Source organism: Toxotes jaculatrix, chromosome 24 (genome assembly GCF_017976425.1).
Source record: "Toxotes jaculatrix isolate fToxJac2 chromosome 24, fToxJac2.pri, whole genome shotgun sequence".
In the NCBI taxonomy this organism is placed as follows: domain Eukaryota; kingdom Metazoa; phylum Chordata; class Actinopteri; family Toxotidae; genus Toxotes; species Toxotes jaculatrix.
Genome location: NC_054417.1, coordinates 8717456 through 8735515, shown reverse-complemented (window position 1 = coordinate 8735515; position 18060 = coordinate 8717456). Strand labels below are relative to the sequence as shown.

The following is an 18060-nucleotide window of genomic DNA, read 5'->3' as shown; positions in this document are numbered from 1 at the left end:
ATCTCACAGGCTAGTTATCCTAAATAAGTCATTTCATAATTATGTGCTAATTCTCATTTGTGCACATTAACCCATCATGTTATGCCAGAGAGCTTTTCCACTGAGGAAACATAGGCCATACACAGCATTATCTCTGAATACTGATGAGCTTTTAATGGTGTCTTTGCTCAGATTATTCCAAGACCGTGTGTTGTCAACTAATCTAGTCCTGGAGAGAAAATATCATTTGCCTCTTCTTCTTTTCTTTTTTTTTTTCTTTGCTGTGATTCAGTTGGATTACTATTATTTAAAAGGTGAGAAGCAGTTGTTTCCACAGGCACATCAGTGTGAAAAGTGGTGTTGGAGTGGTGCAGGAATCAAAGACGTGCAATAAAAAAAAAAAGGCTGTGGGATTTCAGGATTAATCACTGCTGAGTGTGAATGAGCTACAGGGGGGCTTTTCACTTCTGCTCTGCGGAAAGGAAGAACGGGTGAGCGGCTTGCCTGAAAGCTGAAAGGAGGATTCAAATGAAAACATAACGGATCATCTTCTCTGGTTCATTAGATGCTTAATTTGCTGTTGTACACAGGAGAACTGGGAGTGCTCTTTGTTCTCCTTGCTTGACTCCTACTCATGCAGCAAGTGCTTCCTCAGAAGTTTCGGGAGCAGGCCAGTTTGCAGGGCAGGACCTCGGCGGTTCAGTGACTGCAGCACGTACAGTACAGCGGGCTCTGCTCATATTTGTTTCCTCATCTGTTGTTATGCAGGTTCTCAGTCGGCCATGTGCTTCCCTGGAGTTTCCCTGAGCTGCTTCTTAAAGTTCAGTCTCATGAATTATTATTAATCAGCTCAAGCAACAGGTGGAAAGTACAAGGGTACTTACACTAAGATTGATTTAAACATCAAATATATTTTTAAATCTATATTTTTATTAATCTGAATAAAAGCATCTATGTTCTTTCACACCTGTAGTAGAGAAATCTGAAGGCAGGTCACGCTGCACCTTAATGTGCCTTCTGTGCTTATCTTCTCTGGTGTCACGAAGGGAGCTATAATTATTATTAGTATTATTAGGCTGCAGATAGACAGCATGTTATGAATAATGAATAACAGGTAGAGACAGGAGAAATATTTCAGGGGGATTACTGTGGGATCACTGTGATACTGACGAGGGAGAGAGTGGTTCAGCCTTTGTTTCGTAGCTTTGCTGAGGAGAAGTGTTTCAGGAAGTGTGAGCTGTGATGATCATGGTCCAGAATGTGGTTCACAATCACTAGATTTTATGACAGCAGACGAGATTTTTAAGATGAAGTCAGAAGCTAAACTACTGTTACATCCGACTGCTGGTCCTCAGCAGAAACGGGCCTATCCTCTCCGATCTCTGCGAATCCGTCTCTCAGTCATGCTGGATCATCTGGTAACCGTGGCAACACATCGCCGCATCACCACCAGGCTTTTTTTTTTCCTTCTCTAAACATCTGAAAAGTGCAAAGGAATTGAAGCTGTGTGTGCTGTGGAGGTGTGTTGTGTGTTTGTGTCCTACATTGTGTACAGTCTCTCAAATTGAGTGTAGGTTAATGAACTTCCTTAATCTCTGCTTTAATGTCCAGAGTGCTGGGTATATTTTCTTAATTGGACATTAAGGCTGCTCCCCCCTCCGTTTTGTTTTTTTTTTCTTCTTCTGTCGAACCAAGAGACAACAATACCTCATGTTTTCATTAGTCTAGACTAAATGAACTGAGCTGAGTGAATCATGATGTTAGAGATGTTTGGGTATTTTTTATATATCCACTTTAGCCGCCGATAATTGAATCTGACTGCGCTCGTTGGACGTGATGCGCAAGGTGCAGCCGAGCAGCTCCGATTTGTTTACGGCGGCTGACGGCAGATGTCTCCTGGCTCCAGTGCAGCGTTGCTCCCGCTCTCTGCTCTGAGACAAAACTATTTTCTCGGGCTGTTTACATGAGGTTGTTTGTTGACATTCCCTGTTCAGGCCGCTGGATGTTTGTTCCTCACCTGTTCGCTCCAGTGTATTTTTTTTTTTTCCATAGTATTTTGTTGGGATTTTTGAGTCTTGTAGTTATTTTTTCCTTCAGCAGATCAGAGTAATAACACACCGGGGCCATGTTTCACCAAAGAATTTACAGTAGTCTTGGCACACAGAAGGTGCATGAAATGGCCTTGTGAGAGACTATACCCTTCATGCTTGATCATCATGATATAATTTCGCCCTCTTCCTCTCCCACTGCTTGCCGCCGCTGTTTGCCAGGACAAACAGACAAGCCGGCAGCTCAGCAGGGGTCTTGGATTACTGTGAAGAACCTGCCAGGGCTCCCTCCCTCCCAGAGTCGGAGGATTCCTATTTCAGCTTTAGACTCTCCCCGCCAACTTGAAGTGGTTCCGCTTATCAATTTTCTCTGGCACGGCCGAGACAGAAACCACATGTGAGAACACCCACCTATCCTGTTTCACTTGAGTGTAGACCTCAGAGCCGGGCCTCTCGGTGGACTGGCGGTGTGCACCTGCAGGGAGTTTACTCAGCGTGAATCTCTGAGTCAGAGATGGCGGTTGAAGACACCGAGTCGTGCGTTTTAAGAGGAGACACATTGAAGCAGGGACTAATCGATCAGCTTTTAACCTGGCCGCTCTCTTTACTCCCGGCTGCACTCTGAGTGAACCTGGACCACGAACTCATTTAACCCTATTAATCCACTCATTTAGCCGCATGCCCGTCTTTTAAGAGGATTAAACCAGGTGATGGAAATGCCTCTGTGATGGTGTCCAGCTTGCTTAGCAGCCATTATTCAATAGGTGAATTCCTGCAGCAGAGCAGTAGGTCTGGCTTCTTACCAACTGGGTGAACAACTGGGTTTTTAGTTCACATTTTTAAAGGAAATATGCTTCTGTGATTTCTTGCTGAGAGTCACCGTAGGTGAGAAGATTGATTCCACATGTATGTGTGTACGCTAAAGCTGTGCTTTAATGTGCCACAGCTGCATTACAAGAGTTTGATGTACAAATCCAGTGGACCCCAGGTAATTTGATGTGTTTATGGCCCCTGCTTTAAACTGAGAGCCTGGTCCATTTCCACATGAGTTACTAAACTATGGAGAATAAAGGAAAGACACATTTTTACTCCAGAGAAGATTTATAATAATAATAATAATAATAAAAAAAGATGTTAACAAAGGCTTTTAGAAAAGCCCACGCCTGAGTACTCAGGATCAGTAATGCAGCTGGCTGGCGGTGAGGCGGTGGAGAACCAGTTGAGGGAGGATTTGTCACCGTGTGAGGATGATTCAGGCATTTAAAATGATTTGCAGAATGAGACTATCCAAATATGTAGTTGCGCAATCTTCAAAGCATTTTCAGGAGTCTGTGACAGTCACGCAAGCATACACACACAGTCGCTCACAGACGTGCCGACACCACACTCCTTAGAACTGGGTCAGACGAGATGTTTTGTGCCACAGTGTATTTTTGGACCTAGTGATGTGTGTTTCCCTCCAAGTGGCAGATAAGGATTGTAGTTTGTGCAGTAAATCTGGATAAGTGCCTCTTTTTTTTTTCTTTTCCTGGAGGTGTAAGTGCAAGAGAAGAACAGGGATGTCTTGCGAGGAAGACAGTTTGCTTGGCTTCTCACCGCCTTTAAGACGACCGGAGCCATAAATCAGCCATAAATCTTTGCGTTCGTGCCCGGAAACCTGGCCCCGGGAGTTTCAGCGCGGGTTTTGATCGGGACGTGTGCTGCGCCTTCAGACAATGTCAGGACAGAGTGAGGGTAAGAAACAGGAGACGGGAAAAGCTTTTAAAAAACTCTGGACGGTGGATACATATATATATATATATATATATATATATATTTATGTATACTTCTCCTAAAATACTGCTGATAGAGAATTTCAGCCTCAAACATGGTGTCACTTCACCTCAGAAGGTTATGTGAGCCAGTCCTCTGGTTAAAATCAGCTGAGATTTAATGTCAGCCATGTTTGTCCTCCTCTCTGTGGGGTTTATGTCTGTTTAATGCTAAGTGTAGAAAGGCAGAGTGCACATGTGCAGGGGAGTGAGGGCGATGTGAGCAGAAATTTGATTGAGCTCTTTTCGACTTGGGTTCTAAGTATCAGTATATTTCACACTTACCATTTTTCATCTCGCCCAGAGCGCTCTGAGAGGTTGCGAGTGTGTGTGTGTGTGTGTGTCATGCATGTACCTCATACAAGTGTGTTTACAGCATGCCTCCAGCTACTTATGACTCACATTTCTCATTCTCTCCTCCCTTGTGCAGCAACTCAAATATGTGCTTTTAATCGGACTCTGTGCCAGACGTGTCTCAGTCAAACACCTCAACACAGGTCTCGTCTTTTACTTTGTCGTATCTTTGCCTGCTTACTCTGGCCATACTGAAATCAAGTGCACTCAATAAACAGCCTCTTATCGTCCTGTATTTCGCCTTAATGCGGTCTATAACCCTCTACCCGCTCCAGGGACTGTACATGGGCTTAGTCTGTGGGTTTTACTCTCTTTGGTAATACAAGCTATTTGATGCTTGAACTGGCTTCTCCATCTGCAGATGGTGCTGTCAGCATTTTTCTCTGCACATTGATCCTCTCGGGAAAATAATGCAGCTTGATGGCTTAATGTAGGTCCAGTCACCCAAAGCAATTTCCCCCGAAAAAGCCACTAATACTAACTAATGTAGTCACAGTGTTGTTAAGCACTTTGAACAAAGGCATCTATCCAGCTATAAAGAGAGTAATGTATGAGCTGAAACTGATTCATCCATTAGTCGATCAACAACTGCTTTGTTAAGTCTGTTTTAAACAAAAAGCCAAGAATGTCCTGCTTCCTGAAAGAGCTGCAGACACTGCTCAGAATTGAAAAAGAAACAACAACACACTTTTTTATGTTTTTGAGAAAAAAAAAAAACACATCTGCACATCTGGCAGTGCAATTCCAGGCTTAAAGTCTTTGCGCGCTCTACTTAATTCATTTAAATTTCAATCAAAATTTAAGCTCAGTTGGAAACAGGTAGAACACTTTATCAATCCCAGAGACGAATTGTAGTGTTTCATAGCTCCATAGAAAGTCAGTGTGATTTTTAGATGGATTGCGTTGATAAAAAATTGCAGGTCACATATTTATAATTCTTCTGTTAGACTGCTGAAGCCCAAAGACAGAGCTGTTGTTGTATTTTTAACTTGATAATGACTAAGAGTCATTAGACAGTAGATAAACATTAAACTTGCGTGTGGGTGTGAACAGTAGAGAAAAATGAACATTACAAACTGATAGTTTTAAATCCTGAAACAACCAGACCTTTTTTTCTTGAATGAAAAAGATTATCCAGGCCTCTTAAGATATGCGCTCTGGGGTTGTGTTGAATTGCTGCTGTAGACGTAGCGTGGCGCATCGCTGAAGAAGTTTCATTATTTTCAAATGAAGCGTGTCCTTGCCACCAGCGATTCATTTTCTCACTACCGTTGATAGCATCCTCTGAACGCTGCTGTTGTGATGTATTGCTCAGAGGCATAGTAATGAAATTTGAACATGCATCTTCATGGTTATGGTCAAAAAGTTGTGATGTAGGTAAAATGAGGACATCAGCTCTGTGAATTTCTTCTTCTTTTACGTTATCGTCTCCCAAACTGGCTGCACCTCCGTCTTTTTGAACCTCTGCTGTGAAAAAGAAAGCTTTTATCTCCGTTCGTCGGCTCAAAGCTCGTCAGTGTCAGGCTTAAATTGTTTGCTGTGTGTCAGAGACTCAAAACCGCCTCTGAACAACAGTCGTCAGCCACGTGGGAATAAGAGCCAATTGCTGTTTCATGGTAGCAGTGTTTCTTTTATCTGGAAAGCTCAGCTGGATTGTAACCTCCTGAGAGCTGCCTATACAGTAGAGTGTTGTCACTGTGCAGGTAGAAGAAGCTGATTGTGATGCAGCTGCAGAGAAAACACAGGCACATATGAATGTTTATGTGATAACACATATTATATGGTAAACATGAATATGCCTTGAGTCTGTAATTCTCATTATTCAGATGCAGGTTCATCCTCCTGTCTCTAATAGTCAGACGTGGGCAGGTTTCCCAGATGTTTCACATTTTGAATTCAAATTCTCCGTCTGTCTTACCCTCCCTCTCCCTCTCCCTCCCCCTCCCCTCCCCCTCCTCCTCCCTCCAGGTTGATGTTTCCTCACCGGGCGCCCCCAGGGTCGCTTTCAAGCCTGAGTGCCGACAGCTCGCCACCTCTGTCAGCCTCTTGAGCGAGTCGATCGATCGCCTCTAGCTCAGCAAGACAGCGCAAGAGGTTCCGCCGCGTCTGCCAGCGGTCGAGCCGAGCGGCCTCTGTGTTGCCCCCGAGCCCAGCTGCCTGGGCAGGACTGCATCACCATGGACACGGAGTCCACCTACTCGGGCTATTCCTACTACTCTGGACGCTCCCGGGGATCTCACAGGCATGGGTAAGACTTAATCCTGCTTTGTCAATAATTCTGTTTCCCCCTGTCTCTGCTTTCACCTGGAGGGTTGTAGTTTGTTATGTAGTGTTCAAGTTAAACCAGGTTTCCCTTTTTGGGAAGTATCTGTCCTTTATAAGTCACCAGATATGCCCAGGCTGCTGCTCTGGACCTGAGCATGCCCTTTGACCTCCCAGAGGGGGAAGAGATGTGTATCTATTGAGACAATTTGTTGATTAATCGCTTAATTTCTCATCAGAAAAGTAATTTTGATTGTTTATAAATCATTTATCAAGTAAAAATCAAGCAGGTTACAACTATTTAAGTTAATATCTTTGGGTTTTACACTGTTCACACAAAACAAGCCTTTGAAGGAATCAAGCTTTTTACAGTTTTCTCGCACGTAAATATATTTTTGTCTAACAGTTAGCTCCACGTTCTCATGACAGTGATTCTGTTGTTGCTCCTTTCGGAGGAACATTTGGAGGAACAATAACAGGAAGGAAAAAAGGTGGAATTCCTTAAATATATTTAACTCATGTTTCTATGATGGATGTAAAATGTAGATTGTATTTGAATTTTATTTTGGCGGGCACTTCATAAGCAGTTGCCAAATTCTATTCTCTAGCAGCATGAGCATAATGATTTTTTTAAAATAAATGTTATTGAAGCTGTTCAGCCACATTTGATTGGAAGTTTTTTTTCCAATATGGACTAAACATTTTTTGGGTTTAATAGGAGAATAGTAAAGAGTTACCAGGCTGAGGTGAGGTCGAAGTGGTTGAATTTGAGACCACATGAGAAAAACTGCAGTGTGACCTGAAGTTGCCTCTGAGTCACATATGGGAAACATTGAGATTGTCTAGTTTTGGACTGAACAGAGTCTTGTATTGATTGGGTTGGCGCACATGCTGAGGTCATTATCCCAGTGTGTCATGACAAATACCGGAGCCAAGTTCTTTTTCTATTTTAGCCTCAAGCTAAAGGCGGATTCTTTTTCTCATTTTTGTAATATATATTTGCACGCACAATCTCTTAAAATATTACTTGAATAGTTTATGTTTTTCTTTTCATCTGTCCTGTATTTTCATCATTATTCCCATTCTTATCCCTGGGATTTCTGCTTCCTCAACCTTTCTTTCCCTCCACATGTCCACCCTGTGTCCTCCGACCTCTCGTGTATCTCTGTCTTCCTCTCTGGCCTCGCATGCGTGGAGGCCGCAGCTCGTGTAGGAGCATTAGTCTGTCAGCGGTGAAATGGCGGTGGCTGACAGGCCTCAGGAAGGCAGCGGGAGACAGGTGCTGAAGAGGCCCGACTGACTGATGGCTCAGCGGATACGTTGAGAGCCTGAGAGGAGATGAGAGGAGGGTATTGGAGGTGGGGGGGGCGTGGGGGCGGGTGGCTCCTGTTCCACAACAGCCCCTCCCTTGTCGCTGACGGCCCCCTCCTGCTCGCTCGCCACATATCGCTCTCTCTCCGTTGCCGCTCCCTCTCTCGCTGCCACCTGTTGCCATTTTAGGGACTTTGCATCCTCTTAAAACATGTGAAGCCGTGCCCTGAGTGCACTCCTGTCATCGTCTCTTCTCTCATGTCATCGGTCACTTTCCGTCCCCTCACTCCTTGTCCTTCTTGCTCTTGTCCTCTTTTATGTCTTTCTTCTCCTTTTCCTCCTCATACCCTTGCTCGTTTTTTTTTTTCTTTTTTTGCTCCCACATGTCCGTCATGACATGAATGCAGCAGCTGCCCCTTTCTCGCTCGTTCTTGACCTCTTCTCTGTATCACCTTCTCCCCTCCATCCACCCTCCCCCTCTTAAATGGATTCCTCGCGACTCTCTGAGGATAGGCAGGCGCAGGCGTATCACTCATTCCCCGCTCGCTTGCATTCCCCAGGGCAGGAATGTGCCCTTGTAGTTCAAAGTTACGTGGAGCAAAAGTGGTCTCACTTCATGTGGAATCAAAGATGAGGGAAGGGGCGGTGGGGGGGGGGCAGGGTGTTGGGTTGTGGTCTGTGGTTTGGAAAGGGGAGTGATTATGGCGGTGGAGGTGGCAGCTCCCACCCCCTGCTCTTTCTGCAGCCTTTGGAATGAGTGACGGCGAATTGGAAAGGGCCATGCGGGCATCGCTGCCAAGCTCCTTTTCTGCTCCCCTGCTCAACCGCTCTTACCACGGTGCTGCCAAAGCCGCCGGCTGGCCGCTGATTTCATATACAAAGAAATTCAATTGTTGCCTTTGAAGCCTCTCGCTATCCATGTCTGAAGGTAATCTTTTTACGCTGAGGTGTGCCACGCGTGAGGGCTGTTCCGGATCACTGTTGTCTAATTACACTGATGCCGGGAACAGATGCAGGCACGTGGGAGTGTGTTTGTGTGTGGCCGTTACCAGCGTGCAGGCACCCATACAAATAAACACACACAAGGACATTATCCTGAAATCGTGCATGTGTTTGTATTTGTGTTTGTGAGTCGATCTTTAGCAGAATTTATCAGAGTATAATAGAAGAATGGAATGGGATTGGCTGAGGTTTTCATTAACAGAAGGCGCAGGGTTTTTGGAGTTGTTTCCTCTCAAAGCTGGCTTCTTGCCCCCCTCCCCCTGTGTCGGACAATCCTCAGCTAGCGTCCAAGATACTTACACATTATAATTCCCTTGGCTCCTCAGTAATGGCAGAGTGGCTGCTCTGGCCGTGGACATCACTTCCTGCCAAAAGCTGAGACAAAACACGCTGGTGACACCAAATTTTTTTTTTATTAGAATTTAGGTATTTTTTATTCATCTCTCACAGGGTTACCCAAGAGGGCAGCCCTTTCAGTACTTCTGCTTATAACAGTGATGTGTGTATTTTTTATTTAGCCAAAATCCAGAACCGCGCACTTAACTGGAGGGGGTGGGTGCTGATGTAATTTTCACTCATTGGACTCATTCTCATAATGAGGAAGAAGCTGCCATGTTTTAGAGGATATAATAATTGTTTTAGCTGTTGTATTGTCTGATGTATCCTTTAGTGCAGTACGTTATCATTCACAGTGGAACCAGGCTGCAATTATTAAAGGGTTTATTTGGCCTAAAATTGGGAATTTGATTTTAGTCTAACTAATAATCATAGTCTGAAGTTTTTTCCAATAAAACGAAGCAAAAAAAAAAAAACAGTATTGTGATATTATATCAATATTTCTGCAGCTTTTTCCCCCAAATTTGATTCTTTATTTTAATCCATTCAGAGGATCATGGCTGTTCAGTGTTGAGCCTCTGCTCAAGTTCTCAAAAGTTCACCAAAGCCTGCCTCCTCCACTCTGTCAATTTTTGAGTATTTAAATGATTATTAAATTGCAAATCTCATATTAGCAGCTGTTCATGTGGAAAATTGGTTCTTTTGATTGGTATGACTCCAATTATAGGGCAGCACCCAGCATTCACATGGGACCATGTGAGTGATTGAACCTAATTCATTCACAGTTGTAATATAATATTTAAAGAAGACATTTTACATATACATTTGATATAGATTTGTAAATTGACTTGTGTAAATGTTTTTATTGCCTTAATTACATTGAATTCTGTAATAAAACCTTTTGAGAAGGTCTAGTAGATTAGTAAGTTCTAGTACTGGATCGCTGACCAGGACTAGTGTTTAATCACGGCTCCTAAAATTTCAAATTAACTTTTAGTGGAGCTGAAACGATTAGTCAGTTAATCAGTTTGTTGATGGACTGAAAATTAATCAGCAGTTAGTTTAATAATTGAATAATTATTTAGGTCATTTTTAAGCACAAAGGACAAAACACTTCCTGGTTCCAACTTTTCAATCTGAGGGTTAGACAACTGTCTTTGTTATATTTGGACACATTGACACGGGGGGTGGGGGGGGGGGGCATGTTATTTGTCAGTGGAATGTGTCACCTTACTATGGTGTTATCTGTATGGAGCTAATCCTGGGGGAGCAGCCAGGCCACAGGGCTGCTTATCACACCCGGTTCCCCTTCAACTCAACCTGGGTCAACAGCAGATCACATATCCTACAGTGATCACTATTTTTGGTGGAGCTCGTGAGTCACTTTAAAGAAACAACGATCACTACTTTGTAAAAAAATAAATGTGGTTCTGTTGCTGGGCTAAATATTTGGTCTCAGCAGAACGGGCTGTGGAAGAGGAAACTTTATGGCGCTTCAAATAAAAATAAATCAAAATTCGTGATGGAGAAAGCTTCTTTTAACAACCCCATCAGACACACAGCGCTTGATTTCCTCATTGCTCCCTCCCTCCCTCTGTAACATGTTTATGGGTTTGAGATGACCGAGCTGAGTGTGTGCTTGCTCGGTTTTTACTTGGCTTCACGACTCTACCCATTGGCTGTGGGTAGAGCCTCCCCGCCTGTGCTTTGGCTCTGATGCCTGCATTGACACAAAGCCGTGTCACACAGGTGTGTGTGTTGCTCTTCTAGCCAAAGAGAGAACAAATTGGTCCACAGACAGTTTGGCATGCCGCGCTAGTTGGCTGTAGTTCTTCAGTCGCCATCCCGAAACCGCTCTCCCTCTGTGAGAGGTGGAGAGGCGATCACAGCCGCACTCATCCTCAGGTGTTAGAGGGAAACGATGCTCTCACAGCCTAATTGGCAGGACTGCGCCCCGGCTCGCCAGGCATCTCTGCCCTTGCAGGACCGCCCTCCCCTCTCTCCCCTCCCATCCTCGCTGTTCCAAAAACCCGTACCCGTTTCAGGGATCCATGCTGGAAGTCAAATTCCATTAATCAAATCATAGCACAGCACACAGTCGGAATACCAACGAGCTGGCTGCATGCTAATGAGGCAGGAAGAGGATGTGGGAAAGGGGGGAAGCAGGAGAAGGTGTGTGTGTGTGTGTGTGTTGGGAGTGAGGTTTCCACACAGTGCAGTCGCACCAGAAGCTCGCTGAAGGGGGGGAATGAGAGAACAGGCTGGGGGAGGGGAGGGGCTGGTAGACAGAGGCCGATCTGTTCAGACCACTCCCTCTGCTGCCCACAGGTCTGCTTCCCTCTGTGTGCGTCCACACCGTGAGAGAACACTACACAGTGAATATATTACTTGTCAGTGAGGCTTTTTGAACATGATGCATTTCGATAAATATATGCTGCTTGGCCTCAGAAGTAGCGCCAGGTTATGACTCTACCATTCCTTTCGCTTTGTACCCAGAGCTGCCGGTTATTCTGCTGATGACTCTCAGAGTGCGATGACTCTCAGAGTGCGATCCCTGCTTTGTGAGCCCGGCTGCTCCTCCCAGTCTCCTCCCTCTCCTGCAGCTCTCCTCCCCAATTAATAATCCTAATCAGTGACAGCCTTTGACTGATGATCGCTCCCACTGGAATAACCGTTGCTACAGCGTTGATGGTAGCTGTAATAATATTTAAAGTAATAATGATAGCTGTAATATATTTAAAGGCTTATATGAACCTCCTAATCTCCTGGATTTATTAGATAACATTATGTCAGTCACTGTCAGTAATGGAGGTTGCTGCAGGCTATTGAAATTGTGCTTTCTCTGGCTGTGTGCAGATTAGTTGCTGTGGTGACTTTCTGTAGGAAATCGTATCCACATTCAAAAGGAAGTACAAGAATAGAGGCGGAAAGCAGACTTGGTGAACACCCTTTAATCAAAACACTTGGATCCAATGCAGCTCTATTAGACTGGAACGTTCCTCTGCTGTCAATCACACTGATGCCTCCATTACCCCTGCAGGCAGGATATCCTGCACATTATGGTTATGGACAGTTATTGTGTTAGGGAGTAGCGTCACTTGAGTTTGTGTTTATGGGAAACAGATCTTATTTAGCGTTGTCAGACTTTCATTATCCAAACTTTCTGGTTCAGCCTCAGTGTACGTGTACATGTGTGCCACCTGCCTAGCTATCTGAAGAGCCAGATATTCCCTCAGGAGTTTGTAGAGACCACACCAGAGCTAGAAGGAGAGTGAATATTAGACTGACAGTTGTCAGGTGGCCTGAAACACGACTTGCTAAATGCTAAAGTTGCCTTGTTTTTGCTGCATATGTAAATACACACAAGTGTTTAAACAGAAATGTAACAGCATCCTGTGCTTCACCAAAAAAAAAAACCCCTCCTGCTTTGTGGTAATTAGATTTGTTACACTTTTGTGTTGTGTCGCTCATACAAAGGAAGTGATTAGCATGAAACAATATGCTGAGAGACAGCAGAAAACTCAATTAGGATTTAGCAAGACAAAGAAAACCGTCCATGCAGCTGGAAAGGAGCCATATGATGGCTTCTGTTCACCTGAAGTCCCATGTGTCTGTCCAGTAATCTCTTCATCTCCAGCATGTTGTATCTATATGAGATCTGACAGTCTTGGATCTGGGTTTGTCTCTCTCTCATTCAGTCTGAGTGCCCTCCAGTAGCTCTCAATCACAACATCAGAGTAACACAACTGCTCTCGGACAAATGAAACTCCAGATATTTTGCATTGTGCAGCAGTATTGGTTTTAAAACTATAAAATACTGAATGTAGTGTATCCAAGATGTCAGCAGCCGGAGGGGGAAGGAGACAGATGAGGGATTAACTGGGGCCGTCGTGCTTTTCTGTGGTAATGGAGCTACAGAGCGGGCACTGTGCCATGTGGTGATGCTGGGCGGAGGATGTGGAGACCCACTGTTCACGCTCTACACAGGATTAGGGCTGTAAGTGCAGGGGGTAGGTCCGGCTAATGGAGCTCATATGTTAGGGCCCGAGTGTTGCAGTGGATAGGGGCTGGATGCAGAGGGGAGGGGGTTGATGTGGGGCAGAGTTCACGTGAGCTTTATACTCACACAGTGAAATCGGAAATTAGACGGAGGCCCGAAACAAAGCATCGTGTCATTTCTCCAACTTCACACGGGGGCAGCTCTGGTCTTATCTGAGTCAAACAGCAGCTGCCTGCTTTCACATTGTCCCTGGTCTCTTTGTATGAACAGTATGTTCACGTATGTTACTGTGTGGGTGTCTTTTACTGTAAAACAGGACAAATAATAAAACAAGGAAATGTTCAGACAGGGTTTTTAAAGGGAAAGTCCATTAATTTGACACACAAAAACGTCCTCATCACAAGGAGCACTGCAAAATATGTGCGTAACCAACGTTGGGCTGGGCTAAAAGTCAGGACACCTCAGTCTCTGCTGCTCTTCTTCTTTTCTTGACTCTGTCTCCTGCGAGCTCAACCCAACCTTATGAAAGCTCTCTGCTCTTCTGCTGCTAGTTATTTACTAGCGTTTCTTTATGGAAATATCCCCATAACACTAACCATGATTTTCTTTTCCTTTGTTTTTCTTCAGGGAGCGAAGCCGGGACCGCCACAAGTCGCGCAGTAAAGACAGCCGCTCAGAAAAGTCTGTAACAATTAACACGCCGCCTGCAGAGCCGCTGCTGGGTGACTCAGCTGTCCGGGGTGAGCAGGTCCAGGTAGGGCGGAACGCAAACACAAACACTGCACGATTATTTAAACACAATCCTCCATTACAAAGCCACTCCAGATATTCCTCTTATAGAAGCACTTCACCGTGGTTATGACCCACCATTACCAAACAATGTTGCTTAATGGATGCCTCAAATATAAGTCCGGGATAACTTTGGTAGTCTGATTTGTAAAGGATTTGGAGCTCAGGAGATTTGTCAGTCACTAGTCAGAATGAGTTGGAATGATAATTATGTTTATCAGCCCGGGCTGAGATAGGCCATCTGGTATTTCAGGGCAAAAGCCAGGAGGGCCAGTCCACTTGTGCCGAGGTCTGAGCTGTCCCTCACAGGAAATCTATTACTGATAAATGTCTGCTACAGGATATGGATGCAGCAAGCTGCTTCTCCGGTCACTACAACTTTACTGTGTCTCTGTTGTCAGAGAGAAGCTCTGTATTTCACTGCAGGGAATGGGTCAATTGATGATACGGTCCAGTGCAGGATGAGGAGATGGTTACAGTGACCCCCGCCAAAATGGACCAGGCCAAAACAGCAGCTTAGCCTTTTTTTTTTTTTTTTTTTTTTTACTGTCAGTCAAAGTCAGTCATGCAGACTTTGATGTCTGTAAGTACAAGCTCCAAGTATGGATTATATGATGGATTATTTGATAAAAGAGAAATATAAGGTAGGAAAATATAGATAAAATGTTGGCTAGAGTTTACATATGTTATTGTCAGATGTTATCACAGCTTAAATAGTAACTGGTGAAAATAAGGTCACTCCATCAGGATGGGTTTTGCTTTTGTTTCACGCATGCTGATCGTGCTAAACAGACAGTTTACTGGCCTATGTTTAGTTTCATATACCAGACGGGGAATTTGGATTATGTTTCTTGGAGTCGTATAAAAGGCAGATCAAATCAGATAGCAGCGTGTTAGCTGGGCAGGTTGGCTGCAAGTTGGCATGTTCACATGGAAAATTCCTGGTTGTACTTAAGAAGGATTCAAGTTCTTGGTCCAATAACAATAACGGTGAATAAACATGAGTAAGAGCCAATTTGTATTGTGGAGCCAAAATATGACTTATTCTTATGATCCTTAAATAAAGAGACCAGTTATGTGGTAATAGTTTTTTCCCAAAGTCATTATGATTTGAATGTTTTCTGTATAAAATCATCAAATTTAATCGTTATAGAATTTAGCATTTCAGCTACGTGTAACTGTGATGGTATAACAGCACAGAGCAGACTGAAGGCTGTGCAGGTTTTTAAGTGGCAGCGTGCAATTTTCAAAATAGCAAACCTGACCTGAGGGGGCAACTCGCAGCTGTAGCTTTGGAGAATTCAGTGAGTCATAACCAGCGTAGAAGACGATCTTAATTTCTTTAAGACTCACTTTGTATCACAGTTGATTCACTTGTTGTTTTTGGGTTCAAACTCGTGGTTTTGAGTTGAAAACCTCTGCTCGGCTCAGTTGATGATTTTATCTGTATACATGTATGTAGTCTTTGAGATCAGAGTCAGAGGACTGATCCCTTTACTTCTCTCTCTGTGCACAGAATCCTTTATCTGTGTGTATGTGCTCAAAGATGTCAACTTATTCAGTTTGGTTGTAATTAAATACCTACCATTCATATCTGGGATCTCTGTTTGAAAGCCCTCATCGATGTGGTTAGGGTTTATAGTTTAGACCAGTGCGGATGCTTTCCGATATCAAACTCAGAGGAGGGTTTTCATTCCATCTTGATGAGCAGTGGATCGGTTGTCTGCCTTGTGAAATGTGGGCTGTTCTTCTTCCGTCGTGCTCAGAAAGCAGGAATCTTTCAGGACTGGCTTCTGGAGAGGCTCAAACGTATTTAATGAGAGAGGAGGTGGAGAGTTTAGCACGCGCTCAGCCTTGGCCTACCCATCACTGACCCCTTCTCTTTAGCCAAACAGCTGTCTGGCACAGCGGCCTTCATCAAGTGTTCGGCTCAACCCGCTGAAGGGAAAAGATGACAAATACAAACACACACAGACAATCCCAGCGTTTTGCCGTCGTTGACTGACCTACTTGGCGTTCAGTTTCCCTTGTGGCAAGACTCGTTAGCAGTGCCCGAGTATGTGTGACTTTTTTTTTTTTTTTTTTTGGGAGGGGGGGTCTGCTTGCTGTGTCTAATTTTATCACATGACAGGATTTGCCACAGAGCACAGCCATCCTTAGTATTTTGCTCTTCATGTCTTATTCATGCTGTGGCCTGCAGTAGTGCTGCTGACAGGGCGGGGAGTGTTTGGCTTTAGTTTGAGTAATCAGGGCCACCAATTCTACTGAGAGAGAGGCTCAGCACAAATCCTTGTCTGCGTGTGTGTGTTTGATTTTGCGCTCTGGTCTGCTGTCTCACATATGCTCCTGGATGTGAATGTTTGGTGTTTGCGTGTGTGCGTCAGTCTCTTTTCTGAGCCAAACTGTGCAGCACTGTGCTCGTTACTGCACTGCTGGGACTTGATCAGAGTCTCTGCTAACAGAGCAGCACGTCGCTCTGGGAAGGGATGTCCTCACAGTCCAGCACAGAGTTTCTCATGGCTGGGATGTGTCTGAGACGCCTCACCACAGGAATTATAGACGAAGAGGAGGAGGTGTTACTTTGCATGTAAATGCAGAGAATTGTTTGCTGTCGAGAGATGATGTGAGCCACAGTTTCAGGAGTAGTCTGACACTTTGAGAAACACTTTGTTGCCTCATGGGGGGGACATGAGGGGACGCAGTTAGCCTGGCTCTGTGCACAGGCAACAAACCACCTACCACCACCTCTAAAGCTCACTAATAAAATCAGGTACAAACTGCAAAGTGTTCCCTACAAAAACACTTTGTACCTTTCTCTAAAACGAGCCCAGTTTCTCATAAAACCCAAAGCTACACACTTTTTGATTCTGCAGTGTGTAACCTAAGATTGCTTGATATGTTAGAACAGAACACTTTCATCAGGTTGTTCCAATTTCAGGAGGCAGGCCAAAGCTCCAGGCTGTATGTTAATGTGTGAATGTGAAAAATACACTCCACACACACTCGTTCAGCAGCGAAATCATCGAGGTGGGAACGAGCGACTGTCAGTAAATGTCTGTGGCAAGTCCGTCTGTGCTTTGTTTTGCTGGCTTGGTGTTTGTGAAGGACAATGGAGGTGAGTACGGTGGAGCGACACTAAATCATCTGCGTAATTAGGTCGGTTTATCCTGCTGTTATTGTTGTACGTAACTGGACACTGGAGAGGACAGAGAGGGGTGGATTGGAGCTGCTCGGGTCAGTGTAGCATGCCAGCTTTGCGGCTCCGGAGTGTGTTGTGGAGTAGCATTGTACGAGGTGTCAAACAGGAGAAATGTGATATGTTTGCACCATAAAGCATTCTTTTAGAATTAGCACCTTCCCATCCCAACAAACGGAGAGAGAAAGTGGAGCTGAGATTATTTTTAGATGCTTATGTGCAGATTAGAAAAACAACCTGTGATTTATATGAGTGGATCACTGGGGTGCAGTCACTGACGTGGGTGTGTTTGAGTGTTTCTCGATCTTCGGAACCTGTCTGATTTGCATGGCTGGCATGTGATTGCACAACATTTGTCGCTTGCAATTATTCAAGACAGTTTTACAACTAATAGCAACTTTATGTGTTACTGAGTTCTTGTTGTGTGTCTCTAATATCAAAGTTTTCGTCACGTTTCTGGTGATATCGGATATAAATGCTCTGACGGCAGCGTCTGCCAAATTAAATGAAAGACAGAAATAGCCAATTCTTCGAAGTTGCACCTTTCTCTCTCCTCCCTCTACACCCCAAACTCACACCCTTTGACCTCCCTCTGTTTCACCTTCCTCTCACCCTCCCTGCAGCTCAACTCATTCAACCCAATTAAACTCAGCTGCTTTGTCATCTCAGCCGCTCGCCAACTAGAGCCGGACCTCGGTAAAAGTAGCGGCGGCACCGCTCTTGGCATTTCTTGGCAAACCACGGCGCAGGTAGCTCAGCCCACACCCAGACCGCACGGGGTGCACAGGGAGCCATGTCGGGTTTTTGGGAGACGCAGAGCTCTTGCGTTCATGTTTGGGATTTCTTTCCTGTGGTGAGTGCTTCCTGGTTCAGACTCCTGTGAGACAGAATCCCGTAGAGCTTCACGGTTATCCCCGTGCTTTGTGTGTGTGTGTGTGTGTGTCTGTGCTTGTTGAAAGCTGCGTGCCATGG

The 18060-nt window shown here is 44.6% G+C and overlaps 1 protein-coding gene across 3 annotated transcripts in view; it reads left to right on the top strand.

Annotated features, from left to right (window-relative positions):
• Positions 1-18060, top strand: part of LOC121177995 (vang-like protein 1) — a 42071-nt gene that overhangs the window by 4456 nt on the left and 19555 nt on the right. For 2 of the 3 annotated variants that reach the window (XM_041032462.1, XM_041032460.1), the window contains exons 2-3: positions 6161-6440; positions 13731-13857. In XM_041032462.1, coding sequence (XP_040888396.1) covers positions 6370-6440; positions 13731-13857 — 198 coding nt within the window. In that variant the 5' untranslated portion in view covers positions 6161-6369. Of the gene's footprint in view, positions 1-3727; positions 3762-6160; positions 6441-13730; positions 13858-18060 lie in introns of those variants that run through there. The other variant, XM_041032461.1, reaches the window with a different exon arrangement.